The sequence below is a fragment of the Trichomycterus rosablanca genome, chromosome 1 (assembly GCF_030014385.1).
Source record: "Trichomycterus rosablanca isolate fTriRos1 chromosome 1, fTriRos1.hap1, whole genome shotgun sequence".
In the NCBI taxonomy this organism is placed as follows: domain Eukaryota; kingdom Metazoa; phylum Chordata; class Actinopteri; order Siluriformes; family Trichomycteridae; genus Trichomycterus; species Trichomycterus rosablanca.
The window spans coordinates 85,853,174-85,872,510 of NC_085988.1; the positions used below are offsets into that span (position 1 = coordinate 85,853,174).

Consider the following 19,337-nt stretch of genomic DNA (forward strand, 5'->3'; position numbering starts at 1 on the left):
ACTACAGCTCGTGGGCCAAATGCAGCCTGTTAGGGTGTAAGACCGCATTCATTTAACCTGTTTTCTGCAATACCCAACAATGCGTTTTTAGATGGCGCACTCCAAACACTACCAACCTTTGCTAAAGTTGAGCCTATCATCTCAAAACACAGATATTCATGCCGCTACTGGCCCGGCCCGTCTGTCAAATTCTAACACCCATTGTGGCCCTTGAGCCAAAAGGTTTGCCCACCCCTGCTCTAGGTACTCTGGTTACCTTCTATTATCCAAAATGCAAGTTTGGGATTTTTTACTCTAAGTTACCCTAGAAGTGTAGGTAAGACTTGCCTCCAGTGTTTTTGGGACAGAGTACCTCTTGGTAAGACTACCCTTAGCAGATTAAAGCAATTACTAGAGTTGGATGAACTCATGAGTTAATTTCTTGACTTTTTGTAAGCTCACTGATGCAGCAGGTACGTTGTTGCCTCCCAGCTTCAAGATATTGCAAAATCCAGACCTATTTTACACACTGGGATCCTCCCAAACCCAGCTGAGCACTTTTTACCTTCACCCAACTTCTTTTAGACACCAAGTGAACCAATCATCGCCCAACCTGAACCCATTTATCCATTCCGGACGTACTGTTCCTTTCGCTGGACAGAACTGACAAAATAAGTGAAGCTAGCGGCTGGGTTGATGAATAAAACCGTTAAAAAGGAATTTTCAAAGGATTCTGAAGTCCCATAGAACTTTAAGCAGTTGCCTGGCAACATGCAGCAGAGATTTTGGGACGGTTTATATAATCAGAGACTGTCTCCATACAAGAACTCCCGGCACTCGTTCAGCTTTTCTTGTTTTTAGGTCAGAGCGAAGAAAAAAGACTGATGCCGAGGTTTCGATGAGCTCTTTCTAGTACACGCTACCTCTGAATAACAGCATATGTATTTTTCAAATGAACCAGCGAATATTCTTAACTTCTATTCAATTATCTATGCAGTTTTCTACAACCACAAATCAGAGTTTTATTAGATGTCAGACAGGATGAACCTGAGATATTTCGTGTTTTATCTGCTCGACTTCAATTCATTTATTAATAAACATTCATTCCTGCATTTCAGACCTGCAACACATTCCAAAAAAAGTTGGGACGGGGGTAATTTAGGGCTAGTAATGAGGTGAAAAGACTAAATAATGATGTGATCGTGGTTTGGTACAAAAGCAGCATCCAGGAAAGGCTGAGAGTCTCTGATGAGTAAAGATGATCAGAGGATCCAGTTTGTCCACAAATGTGTGAGAAAATGATTGAAATGTTTAAAAACAATGAACCTCAAAGAAAGATTGGAAGGGATTTGCATGTTCTCCCTCTACAGTGCATAATATTATTAAACCATTCAAGGAATCAGGAGGAATTTCAGTGTGTAAAGGCCAAGGACTCAAGCTTAATCTGAACGCTCGTGATCTTCCATCCCTCAGACGGCGCCGCATCAAGAACCTCCACTCAACACTAGCTGATATAACCACATGGGTGAGGGATTAGTTTATCAAACCTTTATCAAGCTCTACAATACAGAGTTACTGCACAAATAATACTTAACACTTTACTGTGTAAAAAAGAAGCCTTATGTTAACCATGTCCAGAAGCGGCGTCGACTTCTCTGGGCTCTGAGGCATCAAGGATGGACCATCACACAGTGGAAACGTGTATTGTGGTCAGATGAATCAGCATTCCAGCTCTTTTGTGGATAAAATGGACTCCGTGTGCTCCGGGCCAAAGACGAAAAGGATCCAGACTGTTATCAGCAACACGTCCAAAATCCAGGGTCTGTCATGGTATGGGGTGTGTCAGTACCAGGGTCTGTCATGGTATGGGGTGTGTCAGTACCAGGGTCTGTCATGGTATGGGGGTGTGTCAGTACCAGGGTGTGTCATGGTATGGGGGCGTGTTAGTACCAGGGTGTGTCATTGTATGGGGTGTGTCAGTGACAGGGTCTGTCATTGTATGGGGTGTGTAAGTACCAGGGTGTATCATGGTATGGGGTGTGTAAGTGACAGGGTCTGTCATTGTATGGGGTGTGTAAGTGACAGGGTCTGTCATTGTATGGGGTGTGTCAGTGACAGGGTCTGTCATTGTATGGGGTGTGTCAGTACCAGGGTGTGTCATTGTATGGGGTGTGTAAGTGACAGGGTCTGTCATTGTATGGGGTGTGTCAGTACCAGGGTGTGTCATGGTATGGGGTGTGTAAGTGACAGGGTCTGTCATTGTATGGGGTGTGTAAGTGACAGGGTCTGTCATTGTATGGGGTGTGTCAGTGACAGGGTCTGTCATTGTATGGGGTGTGTCAGTACCAGGGTGTGTCATTGTATGGGGTGTGTAAGTGACAGGGTCTGTCATTGTATGGGGTGTGTCAGTACCAGGGTGTGTCATGGTATGGGGTGTGTAAGTGACAGGGTCTGTCATTGTATGGGGTGTGTAAGTGACAGGGTCTGTCATTGTATGGGGTGTGTCAGTGACAGGGTCTGTCATTGTATGGGGTGTGTCAGTACCAGGGTGTGTCATGGTATGGGGTGTGTAAGTGACAGGGTCTGTCATTGTATGGGGTGTGTAAGTGACAGGGTCTGTCATTGTATGGGGTGTGTAAGTGACAGGGTCTGTCATTGTATGGGGTGTGTCAGTACCAGGGTGTGTCATTGTATGGGGTGTGTCAGTGACAGGGTCTGTCATTGTATGGGGTGTGTCAGTACCAGGGTGTGTCATGGTATGGGGTGTGTAAGTGACAGGGTCTGTCATTGTATGGGGTGTGTCAGTGACAGGGTCTGTCATTGTATGGGGTGTGTCAGTACCAGGGTGTGTCATTGTATGGGGTGTGTCAGTACCAGGGTGTGTCATTGTATGGGGTGTGTCAGTGACAGGGTCTGTCATTGTATGGGGTGTGTCAGTACCAGGGTGTGTCATTGTATGGGGTGTGTCAGTACCAGGGTCTGTCATGGTATGGGGTGTGTCAGTGACAGGGTCTGTCATTGTATGGGGTGTGTCAGTACCAGGGTGTGTCATGGTATGGGGGTGTGTCAGTACCAGGGTGTGTCATTGTATTGGGTGTGTAAGTGACAGGGTCTGTCATTGTATGGGGTGTGTCAGTGACAGGGTGTGTCATGGTATGGTGGTGTGTCAGTACCAGGGTCTGTCATGGTGTGGGGGGGTGTCAGTACCAGGGTGTGTCATGGTATGGGGTGTGTCAGTACCAGGGTCTGTCATGGAATGGGGTGTGTCAGTACCAGGGTCTGTCATGGTATGGGGTGTGTCAGTACCAGGGTCTGTCATGGTATGGGGGTGTGTCAGTACCAGGGTCTGTCATGGTATGGGGGTGTATCAGTACCAGGGTCTGTCATGGTATGGGGTGTGTCAGTACCAGGGTCTGTCATGGTATGGGGGTGTCAGTACCAGGGTCTGTCATGGTATGGGGTGTGTCAGTAACAGAATCTGTCATGGTATGGGGGTGTGTCAGTACCAGGGTGTGTCATTGTATGGGGGCATGTCAGTACCAGGGTCTGTCATGGTATGGGGGTGTGTCAGTACCAGGATCTGTCATGGTATGGGGGTGTGTCAGTGCCAGGGTGTGTCTTGGTATGGGGGTGTGTCAGTGCCAGGGTGTGTCATGGTATGGGGGCGTGTCAGTACCAGGGTGTGTCATGGTATGGGGGGGTGTCAGTACCAGGGTGTGTCATGGTATGGGGGTGTGTCAGTACCAGGGTGTGTCATGGTATGGGGGGGTGTCAGTACCAGGGTGTGTCATGGTATGGGGGTGTGTCAGTACCAGGGTCTGTCATGGTATGGGGGTGTGTCAGTACCAGGATCTGTCATGGTATGGGGGTGTGTCAGTACCAGGGTGTGTCATGGTATGGGGGCGTGTCAGTACCAGGGTGTGTCATTGTATGGGGTGTGTCAGTACCAGGGTGTATCATGGTATGGGGGTGTGTCAGTACCAGGGTGTATCATGGTATGGGGGTGTGTCAGTACCAGGGTGTATCATGGTATGGGGGTGTGTCAGTACCAGGGTGTATCATGGTATGGGGGTGTGTCAGTACCAGGGTGTATCATGGTATGGGGGTGTGTCAGTACCAGGGTGTATCATGGTATGGGGGTGTGTCAGTACCAGGGTGTATCATGGTATGGGGGTGTGTCAGTACCAGGGTGTATCATGGTATGGGGGTGTGTCAGTACCAGGGTGTATCATGGTATGGGGGTGTGTCAGTACCAGGGTGTATCATGGTATGGGGGTGTGTCAGTACCAGGGTGTATCATGGTATGGGGGTGTGTCAGTGCCCTTGGTAAAGGTCATTTACACTCTGTGATGCAGCATTAATACAGAAAAGTACGTTGAGATCTTAGAGCAACGTGTGCTGCCTTCAAGACGTCGTTTTTTCCAGGGACGTCCAGCATTTTTCAACAACAAGATGCAAATCCACCTGCTGCACACATTACAAAGGCGTGGCTGCAGAAGAAGAGGGTACGGGTACTGGACTGGCGTGCTTGCAGTCCTAACCTGTCCCGACCCCCCGTACTGCTGCACATCTCAAGACGTGTTTGCAGGAAGAACAAGACAAAATAAAAGCTGAAACACTAAATCACTTGTTCTCCTCGGTGCCAAACGTAAATGCTTTACTGTCCCAACTTTTTTTGGAATGTGTTGCAGACCTGAAATGCAGGAATGGATGTTTATTAATAAATGAAATGAAGTTGGGCAGATAAAAGATGAAATATCTCAGGTTCATCCTGTCTGACATCAAATAAACGTCAACGTAAATGTGAGGAGCACTGTGTCCCAACTTTTTCTGATTTGGGGTTGTACCTTTAATGAGAGGTAAATATTTGAGCTGCAGCATATAGAAATATCTTCCCATTACCCCTGCTAGACTGCACCTGACCCCTTCTAGTCTCAACGTAACCCCTTCATTATCCCAACTGACCCATCATCTATTCACCACCCAACCATTTCTAAACCACCTAGACCCCTTTAGTCACCGCCTACCTGCTCCAATATGCCAGCTGACCTATAAATGACTCCATCATAAACCCATCTTGACCTCTAACTGACCTCTAACTGCTCCTGACACTCCTTAGATGCACCTGACTCCCAAACTTACAAAAAGCTCAAATTATTGACAGTTCTTTTGGAGATAGAGGTACGGTTTCCATTTTTTTGAGTCACAGGGAAAGAAAAGACCGCTGGAAATGTCACGTCACCGTAGTTTTGACTTAAATCGTAGTTGAAGTGCTTTTAGGCATTATTCATGCCACTTCACCTCCATCAGAAGTAAAAGTGTGGAAATGGAAAAGCACTCTGTGTTCATGGTGAGGATTTTTGTGTGTCGGATGAGCGAACACAAATTTAAGAAGCGCCGTCCGTCTTCAAAGCCCAGACGTCCTACCGCTACCATTTTCTCTCCATTCTATCAGCATTTGGTGTTTTCAAAGCCTGCAGGAAAATGGCACGGCTAATGGTGGCTACAGCGGGCGTAATTGTGGACGTGGGTGTGTTATTGTTCTAAAAGGAAAAAAAAACAGACTTCAAAGCTCACAGATAGAACAATAGGCTGCATAGATCATGCTAATAATTAATGCCTATCTTCATCACGGCTTGGCGGCGAGGGAGACGAACTCATCAGCCGGCTGTAATTCGGTTTATTTCTTCGCTCGGACCCTGTTTACTCGGACTAATCGCTCAGCCACTCCGCTGAAGGACGAAACGCGGGGTGTTTTAATTACAATGCGTGTGATTAGCATTCGGTCTAAGACATTTCAGCTCCTTATGAGAGCTGGATGTTTGTGGATGGATTTTAATCCTTTATTTATTAAAAACAGCTTTCTCAACAAGCATTTGCCTTTTTTTCTATTTATTGATGCGTTTTCTCTCCAGTTTAGCGTAGTCAGTTCGTCTCCCGCTGCTGGGGGATCCTTGATTGTAGGGCAGTTGTAGCCTAGTAGTTAAGGTACTGGACTAGTAATCCAAAGGTCACTGGTTCAAGCCCCACCACTGCCAGGTTGCCACTGCTGGGCCCTTGAGCAAGGCCCTTAACCCTCAATTGCTTACTGTCACAGAACTGTAAGTCGCTTTGGATAAAAGCGTCTGCAAAATGCTGTAAATGTAAATGTAAATATATGCTTTGTCTAGGGGTGTGTGGCTCCGGTCCTGGGGGTCTGGGCAGTCTGGTGGCTTCTGGCTGTGTCTGATTTCTGACCTCTAGTACCCCCGTCTATAGACAAAGGTGCAGAGCTTGGGGGTTCTAGGTCAAAGAAACTTGTGGTGATCAGGGATGTTGGGTTGCTGTCATTCTGCCTCTCTCGTCTTATCACTCAGGTTTGATGACGGTGGGGAGGTAGGCACTAATGACCTTGTTACCTGCTCGCTCTCCTTATTAGTTATGCTGTAGTAATTAGTGGGCGGAGTCTAAAGCTACTCTCTGTAAAACTGATATTTTACTCTGAACGATTTCACATTGCAACTACACTTTCTGTTGTTTTACCTCGAGGTGGTTTTGACGGAAACCTGTTTACCCTCTCGAAGTTGAAACCTGCAAGACGAGACTGCGTGCCAACGATGCTGCTCCTGCTAGATGTGACGGAGACCTGGCGTGTTTGCCAAAATGTCAAGAACTCACTACGAACTTTATCACAGACTGGACCGTACTGGAACAATGATGAACTTTATTTATTTATTGCCAGTTATATCTTTTAGTTCAATTAAATTTTCAGTTTGTATGATTTGTGTAAATCTTATTTATTTAAGTATCCTCCAGGCCATCCGAAGAGGACGGGGGTCCCTGCTAAGTCTGGTTCCTCTCAAGGTTCCTTCCTGTAATTTTAAGGGGGTATTTCCTGCCACTGTCGCCCTCGACTTGCTCAACAGGGGTTTTTGGTCTGTTGGTCCTGGATTCTGTAAAGTTGCTTTGAGACAACGTCTATTATAAAAAGCGCTATATAAATAAAATTGACTTGACTATATTGCTGCTCATGCCTCCTTGCGGAACCCTTTCTTTTTGTCCGGTCATCCCACCCCAGCAGACACAGACAGTCAGGAAGTCAGAGGACTCAACCCTGAGCTGAGTCCCATATATGCTCATGAAGCCTCTTAGGTTGAATGAGTAATGTTTGATTAGGTGCAGAGAATGCTTTGAAGTGTTGATCAAAGAGAAACACACTATATGGAATACTGCTTGGAACAATATACTGGAAACTATTATCTTAAAATATATAAGACTTAAATGTAAAAACACTGCATGCCCAAAAGTATTTGGACACCACATTGTGAGCTCGTTGTAGCCACTCTTGTGCCTTCAGTAGCCTCCACTCCAAGAAGGCTTTTTGTTGGGTTAGGGTTAGGTTAGGGTTGGGGTTAAGGTTAGAGTAGGGTTAGGGTTAGGTTACAACTCATCACAAAGTTCTTCATTGGGATTAGGGTATGGTTAAGGGTTAGGGTTGAGGGCTAGGGTTAAGGGTTAAGGGTTGAGGGCTAGGGTTAAGGGTTGAGGGTTAAGGGTAGGGTTAGGGTTAAGAGTCAGGGTTAGGGTAGGGTTAGAGTTGAGGGTTAGAGTTAAGGATTAGGGTAGGGTTAGGGTTAAGAGCCAGGGTTAGGGTTAGGAGTAAGGGTTGGGGTTAAGGTTATTTCAGGATTAGGTCAAAGAGAAACACACTATACATTCCAGCAGTCTACTGCAAGCATTGCCAATTGTGTCCGCTAGATGGTGTTTACCTTTTTTAGGATTATTGCTACGATGTTGACTAAACCCTTCAGCTAAAAGCTTCATGAGCTTTATGAGCATCCACCACCACTATAAGGGCAACTGCTGTGGTGTTATTCTTTAGGCCACCCAAACAGGATGGAGGTCCTTGTTAGGTCTGGTTCCTCTGAAGGTTTCTTTCTTGTAATATTTGGGGAGTTCTCTGTGCCCCTCTTGCCCTCAGATTGCTCAAAAGGGTTTTTTGGTCCTGGATTTAGTACATTTGACTTGACTACAGTTTACTGGGGAAAGTATTGGCTCATGGGTTACATGGGTTAGCCTACACTTGGAGCTCAAGTGGCTCAGTGGTTCAATGTGCCAGCCCACAACCAAGATCTTGAGCTCTCGATTTCGAATCCTAGGCATTGCTATCGACCCGGCCGGGTCACCCAAACCCAGACCCTCTGCTTTCTGAAGAAGGCATCTGGACCAGCCGTGGTGCGGTTCTCTGTGGTGTGAGTTTCTACTCTCTGACAGTGAGGGGGTGGCACAAGTGGCAAGAAGAATTGCATAAGGGGAATCGGCAATGATTAGATTGGTAGAAATATGGATGGGGGTCTACAATGAGGTGCCTATGGGCAGTGTGGTCAGCCCAGAGTCAGTTAAAGGCAAATCAGGATGGTTCTTGAGGGGGCAACACTAATTTTTGTTAATCCCTTGGTCCAGCCTACACCGTGCCCTAAAGGTCTGGTGCATTTTAGCTCCAAATTAAATCTAAAACACTCAAGTTGGCAGGTAAATCCAACGCCTGCATTTCAAGAGCTGTTCAAAATCTAATGAAAAGCTTTGTAGATAAGAACCAACTCAATATTGGTGCCGATAATTTACATTACGCTTTTATCCAAAGTGACTTACAGTACTGTGACGGTATATTGTCTAAGCTACTGGGGGTTAAGGGCCTTGTTTAAGGGCCCAAAAGTGGCAACCTGGCAGTGGTGAGGCTTGAACCAGCAACCTTTTAATTACTGATCCAGTACCTTAACCACTAGGCTTCAACAACCCATTAAAAATGTAAGTGTGTGGTGTTTAGGTGTCCACAAATATTTTAAGCCACTTAAATAAACTAAAATAAAAATAAAACAATAAGCTAGCTTTAAGCAAAATAATTAAATCAATATCGATGGATTAAACACGTCCCACAGCTTCAGACTTGACTAGCGTTGTTTTTCGGCTAGCCGTGATGAAGATAGGCATTAATTATTAGCATGATCTATGCAGCCTATTGTTCTATCTGTGAGCTTTGAAGTCTTTTATTTTTTCCTTTTAGAACAATAACACACCCACGTCCACAATTACGCCCGCTGTAGCCACCATTAGCCGTGCCATTTTCCTGCAGGCTTTGAAAACACCAAATGCTGATAGAATGGAGAGAAAATGGTAGCGGTAGGACGTCTGGGCTTTGAAGACGGACGGCGCTTCTTAAATTTGTGTTCGCTCATCCGACACACAAAAATCCTCACCATGAACACAGAGCGCTTTTCCATTTCCACACTTTTACTTCTGATCAGAGCTAAATTAGCCCGAGCGGTGGCGATGAAGCATTATTAGTGCTAGCATTAGAAGCGTGGTAATGCTAACATGTTTAATTCACTGAGCTCACGTAAATGCAATTAAAGCCAAATGTCGTTTGTTAGCACTTTCTACTGCTTTGTATTTATACAACGCCATCAGATTAGCTCATCAGACGAGCAGCGGTGTATGACTAGCAACGTGTGGCTAGTTTGGATTCAGAAATTTACTCGAGCTGGAATACTGCTTGAAACAATATACTGGAAATGATTATCTTAAAATATATAAGACTTAAATGTAAAAACACTGCATGGCCAAAAGTATTTGGACACCACATTATGAGCTCGTTGAAGCCACTCTTGCAGCCTCAGTAGCTTCCAGTCCGAGAAGGCTTTTTGCAAGAAAGTCAAGGATTAGGGTTAAGATTAGGGTGGGGGTTGGATTAGGATTAAGGTTAGGGTTGGGTTAAGGTTAGGTTAGAATTAGGTGAAGGGTTAGAGTAGGGTTAGGGTCCAACTCATCACAAAGTTCTTCATTGGGGTTAAGGGTTAGGGTTAAGGGTAGGGTTAAGGGTTAGGGTAGGGTTAAGGGTTGAGGGTTGAGGGTTAAGGGTTTGGGATTAGGGTAGGGCTAGGGTTAAGGGTTGAGGGTTAAGGTTAGGGTTAGGGTTAAGGGTAGGGTTAAGGGTTGAGGGTTAAGGGTTTGGGATTAGGGTAGGGCTATGGTTAAGGGTTAAGGTTAGGGTTAGGGTTAAGGGTAGGGTTAAGGGTTAGGGTAGGGTTAAGGGTTGAGGGTTAAGCGTTTGGGATTGGGGTAGGGCTAGGGTTAAGTGTTAGGGTAGGGCTAAGGGTTGAGGGTTAAGGGTTTGGGATTAGGGTAGGGCTAGGGTTAAGGGTTAGGGTTAAGGTTAGGGTTAGAGTTAAGAGTTGGGATTAGAGTAGGGTAAGGTTAGGGTTAAGTTTCAACGTATCACAAAGTTCTTCATTGGGGTTCAGGTTGTGGTAAGGGTTAGGATTGGGTTTAGGTTCAGCTTCCAACTTATCCTAAAGTTCTTCAGTGGGGTTAAGGGGAAAGATCTGTCATTCCTCCATGCCAAACTTGTAGATCCATGTTTCTATAGACCGTGAGTCTTTGTCCACATACTTTTGGTCATATAGCATATACATACCTGTACTTCATTATTTCAAATAACTGGATTATAGACCATGTTAAACATTTATGAATCATTAGACCAGCTTTAAGTGAAGCACTGGGGGCTTGATGGTTGAGGTGCTAGATTATTGATTGCACGGTTGAGGGTTAAAGCCTCCCCACCACCAATCTACCACTGTTGGACCCCTGAGCAAGACGCTTAATCATCAGTTGCTTGAATTGTATCCTGCAAAGTGACCAAATCTTTAGAGTTCAGAAAAATAAACAATGTTAAGTGTTCTGAGTGTTTCACAGCTTGACCCACCTGACAGGCCGCCCACGTCCATCTTCTTCAGGTTTTTGGCCTCCAGGATGACCACGGTGAGTTTGCCGGCGGTGGGGACGTAGCGTAGAGAGAAACAGATATCACCCAGCTTCTCTTGCTGTGGAGATGTAGAGACGATGTGAATTAGATTAGATCAGTGGCGACACCTCAACCACATCAAATCTGTCAAATCAGCTGGAAATAATAATAAATTAATTCTATTTTACTCTCATTCATGTTATAAACATCTCAACTGACCAACAATCAACATGATTTCTATAAAAGAAAAGATAAACACAATATCCTTTTTTTTTTTTTTTTACATTTTGTTAATTAGCATTTTTCAGACAAAAGCTTAAATCAAAGGACTATTGGTATTTTATATTTATATAAAGTATCTTACATTTATATAAAAGATTTTATATTAAGGATTTTAGAGTGTGCATTTGGACATTTGGAATATAAAAATTCACAATTAATGAAATAAATTTTTTAATATATTTAATTTTTCTTGGTATACAAACATTAATTATTAGGGCCAACTTATTTTAGTTTTCATTTATTATTATTATTAATTTTATTATCATAATTTCAATTATTGTTTTTATTTTTATTATTATTATTATTATTATTATTATTATTGTATTTGTTTTATTATTATTATCATTATTATTTTTATTACTATTGTTTTTATTATGATCTTTATTACTATTGTTTTTGTTTTATTATTTTTATTATTATTTTTATTATTATTAGTGGCCGGCACGGTGGCTTAGTGGGTAGCACTGTCGCCTCACAGCAAGAAGGTCCTGGGTTCAATCCCCAGGTGGGGTGGTCCGGGTCCAATCCCCAGGTGGAGTGGTCCGGGTCCTTTCTGTGCAGAGTTTGCATGTTCTCCCCGTGTCCTCCGGGTGCTCCGGTTTCCTGCCACAGTCCAAAAACATGCCACCAGGCTAATTGGAAACACTGAATTGTCCTATAGGTACTGCGATGCTAGATGCACAAACCAGTGCATTGTAGTGCCAGTCCCAATCCCGGATAAATAGGAGGGTCGTGTCAGGAGGGGCATCCGGCGTAAAAATTTTGCCAAATCAATGCAGATCATGATCAGAGCCGACCCCGCAACCGAACGGGACAAAGGCCGAGGAAGAAGAAGAACATTTTTATTATTATTATTATTTTTATTACTATTGTTTTTGTTTTATTATTTTTATTATTATTTGTATTATTATTATTACTATTGGTATTGTTTTTATTATTATTATTATTATTATTATTATTATTATTATTTTTATTACTATTGTTTTTTTATTATAATATGTATTATTAGGCCTTTAGACTGTTTATTTATTTATTTTTGTGTAACATTTTTCCTGAAGTTTATATAGAAAATTTTTAACCAGTGTTTACAGATCCCCTGATGACCTACTTACTCTCTGGTGTTTTTCATAGTGTTTGATCAGTAGGAGTTTTGTATGTCACCTCATATTTATACCCCAGTGAACACAGGAAGTCAAAGCTGATCAGGTTCCGAATCGCTCAGATGTAAGTTAAAAACATGAGCTATAAATGAAAGTGTGCTTGTCAGAGCCCATGAGGTGCCAGTCATTTTCACCCACATGGAGCTGAAATAAATGTCAGGGCTGATTTTTTTTGCCCCATCGTGTGAAGAGCGCTCGGCTGAGGTTCCAGCAGTGCCGATGTTCCTTCTGTTACACGGTAACAATCTTATCTCCTCCCAACCTCGGAAAGAGACCACTGTTCCACGTGTGTATATATACAGATCATTATCAGTAATAAGAATTTAGGGTTCATGGTACAAGGTTCATGAACTTTCTACACCATCACATTAACCAGCCATTCAGGAACCCATAAAACTTATTAAAATCAAATCAAAGTTCATTTCTGGTTTTATTATTTAATTATTTATTTCTAGTTAATATAACTATTAAAGGTTTTTGATTGGTGCTCAGTGTTAATTGCTTCATATAAAGTTTAGACTCTGATGTAAAATTTTTTATTATTATTTAATCTTTTTTTAAAAATAAAAAGTCATAGTGTGTAAAACATCAAAGCTAAATGATCTGAAAGCTCGAAAAAATGAAATTCTTTATAATTATAAAACTTAAAGCAGTTAATTAGTTTTATGCAAAAATAATCACAACTAATTTCAAACACTAATTGTCTGCTGTTATCTTCTTCTTCTTCTTTTTATTACACAGCAGTCGCCACCATGTCGTCTTATTAAAGAAACATGAAAAAATTACGTCCTTCCATTAGCAAGCCTATTAAACCCCGTCCAAACTTCTGAGACTGAAGAAACGAACAAGGAAAAAATACAAATAAATTAAAACACCCAATAATAATAACAAAAATTAAACTAATAAAAAAAACAAAAAATAAATATATAAATAAATAAAATAAATAATACAAGAAAAAAATAATAATAAATGAATGAATGAATAAATAAATAAATTAATAAATAACTTCAAACATAAAAAATTAAAATACAAAAAATAAAAAATAAAACATAATGCAAATAGATAAATAAAATATAAATAAATAAAATAAAAAATAATACAAATAAACAAAAAACAATCATAATAATAATAAATAAATTAATGAAGAAATTAATACATTAATAAATACCTGAAAAAAAATAAAAATAAATGAAATAATAAAAATAAAAATAAAAAATAAAAAAATACAAATAAACAAAATAATGTGAATAAAGTGAATAAACGAATGAATGAATAAATAATATAAATAAAGAATAAAAAAAATAGTAAATGCAAATATATAAAAAATCAGTAATAAAATATAAATGAATAAATAAATGAATAAGTGAATGAATAAAATAAATAAATAAATAAATCCAGCAGAAACCTTGACCTTTTGTACTAAACGTTTTTGTTGAAATCCGTGTTTAAAGTGGATGACACTTAACATTATTTTTGTGGACACCGTTCATTTCTCTCCTCACTTTTCCACTCGACACACTCAGAACTGACCTTTACATAAAGTGACCACGCCACAAAAACACGGTTCCCCTGACAACCGGCACTTAAACACCAAACACTGTGACATTTAGCATGAAAATTGCATTTCCTGAACCGACGCTCACAAAGTCACGGTGTTATTAACACCGGCGGCGCCGTGGTGGTTCAAACCTCTGATCAGCTGAACACCACCAGATTCGTACCTCTTCTTTCTCAGCGCTCTGCAGGTCGCGCCACTCCTCGGTCACATGACTGAAATCCACCTTGTTCATTGGCACTTTAACATCTCCGATAGCGTCGTGTTTAGAGAAGCGATCGAAGTCGTACACGGTCATCACCAGAGTTTTACCTCCCAGTTCTGTGTAAGGAACCTGCACAGAACATCAGAGAACATCAGAGAACATCAGAGAACATCAGAGAACATCAGAGAACATCAGAGAACATCAGAGAACATCAGCTCACACAGAGAACACCAGAGAACATTAGATCACACAGAGAACACCAGATAACATCAGAGAACATCAGAGAACATCAGAGAACACCAGAGAACACCAGATCACACAGAGAACACAGAGAACATCAGAGAACATCAGAGAACATCAGAGAACACAGAGAACATCAGATCACACAGAGAACATCAGATCACACCGAGAACACAGAGAACACCAGAGAACACAGAGAACATCAGAGAACATCAGAGAACATCAGAGAACATCAGATAACACAGAGAACATCAGAGAACATCAGAGAACATCAGAGAACATCAGAGAACACAGAGAACATCAGAGAACATCAGAGAACATCAGAGAACATCAGGGAACATCAGAGAACATCAGAGAATACCAGAGAACATCAGAGAACATCAGATAACACAGAGAACATCAGAGAACACAGAGAACATCAGGGAACATCAGAGAACATCAGAGAACACAGAGAACATCAGATCACACAGAGAACATCAGATCACACCGAGAACACAGAGAACACCAGAGAACACAGAGAACATCAGAGAACATCAGAGAACATCAGATAACACAGAGAACATCAGAGAACATCAGAGAACATCAGAGAACACAGAGAACATCAGAGAACATCAGGGAACATCAGAGAACATCAGAGAATACCAGAGAACACAGAGAACATCAGAGAACATCAGATAACACAGAGAACATCAGAGAACACAGAGAACATCAGAGAACACAGAGAACATCAGAGAACACAGACAACATCAGAGAACATCAGAGAACACAGAGAACATCAGAGAACACAGAGAACATCAGAGAACATCAGAGAACACAGATAACATCAGATCACACACAGAACACAGAGAACTTCAGAGAACTTCAGAGAACACAGAGAACATCAGAGAACATCAGATCACACAAAGAACACAAAGAACACAGAGAACATCAGATCACACAAAGAACACAGAGAACATCAGATCACACAGAGAACATCAGATCACACAAAGAACATCAGAGAACATCAGAGAACATCAGAGAACACAGAGAACACAGAGAACATCAGATCACACAAAGAACACAGAGAACACAGAGAACATTAGATCACACAAAGAACACAGAGAACATCAGAGAACACAGAGAACACAGAGAACACAGAGAACATCAGATCACACAAAGAACACAGAGAACACAGAGAACATTAGATCACACAAAGAACACAGAGAACATCAGAGAACACAGAGAACACAGAGAACACAGAGAACATTAGATCACACAAAGAACACAGAGAACATCAGAGAACAGAGAACACAGAGAACATCAGAGAACACAGAGAACATCAGAGAACACAGAGAACATCAGATCACACAGAGAACATCAGAGAACATCAGAGAACATCAGATCACACAAAGAACACAGAGAACACAGAGAACATCAGATCACACAAAGAACACAGAGAACACAGAGAACATCAGATCATACAAAGAACACAGAGAACACAGAGAACATCAGAGAACACAAAGAACACAGAGAACATCAGAGAACATCAGAGAACATCAGAGAACATCAGAGAACATCAGATCACACAAAGAACACAGAGAACACAGAGAACATCAGAGAACACAAAGAACACAGAGAACATCAGAGAACACAAAGAACACAGAGAACATCAGAGAACATCAGAGAACATCAGAGAACACAGAGAACATCAGATCACACAGAGAACACAGAGAACATTTATTTATTTATATTAAATAATGAATACAATCACTCTGTGATGTAACAAAGAAACAGATTCATTTTGGCCTGGTACATCAAATTTAAGATTGACATCATTTCCTGGAGCTCACATGATCTTTCTGGAGGGAAAACAACTGTGGAAGATGAGCGGCTCATTAAACTCCTCATTTTAATGTTGTTCTTACACATTTTATCCTAAAAGTCTTATATGGTCAACCATAACATGTCCACCCTGTTATGGGATATATGAGAAAAAGCAATATGACTCGATCATTTTAAACATAATCATACTAAAAAGCAGAGAATTCTTTGTCTGAATTCACTTTTATGCTAGCATGATTTTGCTCTCTTCGTAGCTAATGGCTAATTTTATGTCAGCATGTCCACCCTGTTATGGTCCACCCTGTTATGGTCCACCCTGTTACAACCTAATACGTAACAGGCTGGACGTCACAGTGTATGTACGAGGTGCATGTGTAATTTAGCCTGACCAATATTAGTTTGGAAAAGTATAACACGTCCTTTTTATAATGAAACATGAAAAACAAATTAAAACAGTGTTTCATTTTCAAGAAGTTTTAAGGTCCAAAAGGCTCCGAATCCCAGGAACGACCCGTTTATGATAAACCATTCAGGTAAATAGTTCAACTAATATTATTGACTTTTGTGTGTTTGTAAGACTGAATTACAGAGTTCTGAAAAACGTCTTTTATACGCAAATAAACGATGAGCTGTTAGAACTTAATAATTGGGAGAGGTGTCTACATACTTTTATTTCCTTAATAAAACTGGTCCTGATTCAGGAGCCTGCGAGCTGATTGGATGACTGGAGGGACGTGGGGGGTGGATTTTTGGGGTAACCGTGTGAGGTGTGATGCGGTCGCAGCAGGTACAATCAGACGGACATGATTGCAGTCGAGAGTCGGAGGGTGAGATACGCGCCTCATCAGCGCCGAATCGTCCAATCATCTCGCTGCACATCAATATTCATGGAAACAGGAACGCTGCTCATTTCAATTTCAACACGGAGTGTGTGTGTGTGTGAGTGTGTGTGTGTGTGTGTATGTGTGTTTGTGTGTGTGTGTGTGTGTGTGAGTGTGTGTGTGTGTGTGTGTGTGTCTTTGCTTCGACGTAATAACGATCTGCTCTGAAGTTTAGAAGAGCTAAGAGACTGCAGACAGGAACACTGTGATTAAACTCGCTATATTGTCTCCCAGTTTAGTCGTAGCCAGTTCCTCTTCCTCTGCTGGAGACCCCCATGCTGTATATTCTCCTGACACGCCCTCCCTCTGACACGCCCACGCTCCATCGACCCCGTACTTCGGTGGATCGCAGTGTGAGGTCGGTCATGTCTTAGACATGATGGGTTGTGTTTGTTGGGCGCACGACCAGTCTGGTGGGTACAGCTGGTACATCCGACTGTATTTAACAGCTTTAAGGCTATTTAATTTTTATTTCCATCTTTTAAACCTCTATTTAACTGAAGGATGTTAACGAGCCAGCTGCTGCTAATTAAAATCCAATCACCACGGTATAACGATGTGTGTTCCAGCACCGAACCTGCCAGGCGGAGTTGATTTAGACGCTCTCGGTCTCTCAGCACGACGTCTGTAATCAACTCCGGGATGTGAACACGAACTCTTCAGGAATTCCTAAATTTTCCAGACTAAAATCCAGTCCTAATCCTGGACTTAAGTCCAAGAAAACTGGTCCATCATGTCCCAAAAGAGTTGGGACGTTTTGTTTCTGTGATGTGTAGAAAGAAAAGCTTTCCAGGGTATACGTTTAGAATTCGATCCCTGTAACACATTTTAGAAAGGAACAAATGTACAGTACATCTTTCACCGTCTACTGTACATAATATTGTGGAAAGATTCATGGGAACTGGAGAGCTCTCAGTCTGTGTAGGGCCAGAATAGAAAGCACTGTTGAATGTGTGTGACTCATGAGAAACCGTCATGCTACTGTGATACATATATGAACTTATTAATGAAGTACTTCAGAAAACCATTGTCGCTTAACACAGGTCGCCGCTGCATCAACCTGAAAGTCTGTTACACACAGAGAAAGTCCGTTCATCAGATGGACCGAAAGATAGTGGACACGTGTTCTGTGGTCAGATGAGTCCACAGTTCTGTTGTATATGATCTCAGCGATAGTTTCCCAGCGTAATCGTGAACTTATTGAATGAATGAACTTAATTCATGGTGTTAAGTTGCAGGCGTGTGAAACCCTGACGGCGTGTCGACGGTTCTTCATATCAGCGTCTCTGAAGCAGCTCATTATGATTCCGTCCCTCCTGCTGAGATCCTCATCAGGACTCTCGGCAGCTGCTACATTAACACGCTCGCGTTCAATTAAGAGCTAAACACGTTAAATCATTCATTAAAAACACACACAGACGTCGCTGTGACTCGCTGCAGGTACGACGGGAGTCGCGGAGTCGACGGGAACACACTTTATGAGCAGAAGTTTTGGGACGCCTGACCGTGAGCTTGTTGGACAGAAAGAGCGACGTCCGTGTGACCTTTTCAGGTAGAACAACAGTCGCTGTTCTGAGAAGCTTCTCACAAGACTTTAATATTGAAGTGTGTCTGTGTGTGGGAATTTGTGGCCTTATATTGGTCAAAAAAGGCTCAGTCGATGTTCCGGTTCATCCCAGAGCTGTTGAGTAGGGCTGAGGTCAGGGCTCTGTGCAGGACGCTGGAGTTTCTTGGATTTTAAACCGAGTTTTTCTTCATGTCTTTATAGACAAGATGTCCCAATACTTTTGTCCATGTAGTCAAAAATTACATCTACACTTTACAGCCAAAAGTATGTGAACAACTGAGCAGGAGCTCATTCCAAAACCATTTTGGCGAGTCTGAGAGAAAGAAACCGTGATATATAGAAACACTCCCACCTGGAGCGAGTTAATGCAAATAAAAATATGTTCTACATTTAAATCTGATTGGGCCGTGATGATGTAGACATATAATAATAATAATAATAATAAAAATAAAAATAATAAATAATAGTAATAATAATAAATAAGTAATAATAATAAATAAGTAATAATAATAAATAAGTAATAATAATAATAATAATAATAATAATAATAATAATAATAATAATAATAATAAAAAATAAGTAATAATAATGATAATAATAAATAATAATAATAATAATAATAATAATACTAATAATAAAAATAATAAATAAGTAATAATTATTATTATAATAAATGAGTAATAATAATAATAATAATAATAATAATAAATAAGTAATACAAATAATAATAAATAAGTAATAATAATAATTATTATTATTATAAATGAGTAATAATAATAATAATAATAAAAATAATAAATAAGTAGTACTAATAATAATAAATAAGTAATAATAATAATTATAATTATAATAATAATAATAATAAAT

General features: G+C 41.2%; 1 protein-coding gene across 2 annotated transcripts in view; it reads right to left on the minus strand.

Moving 5' to 3' along the window:
- Window positions 1-19,337, minus strand: part of syt1a (synaptotagmin Ia) — a 253,282-nt gene that overhangs the window by 10,744 nt on the left and 223,201 nt on the right. For both annotated transcript variants that reach the window (XM_063007450.1, XM_063007442.1), the window contains 2 exons: window positions 13,923-14,090; window positions 10,721-10,838 (listed from right to left, as the gene is read on the minus strand). In XM_063007450.1, the coding sequence (XP_062863520.1) occupies window positions 10,721-10,838; window positions 13,923-14,090 (286 nt within the window). The remainder of the gene's footprint in view (window positions 1-10,720; window positions 10,839-13,922; window positions 14,091-19,337) is intronic.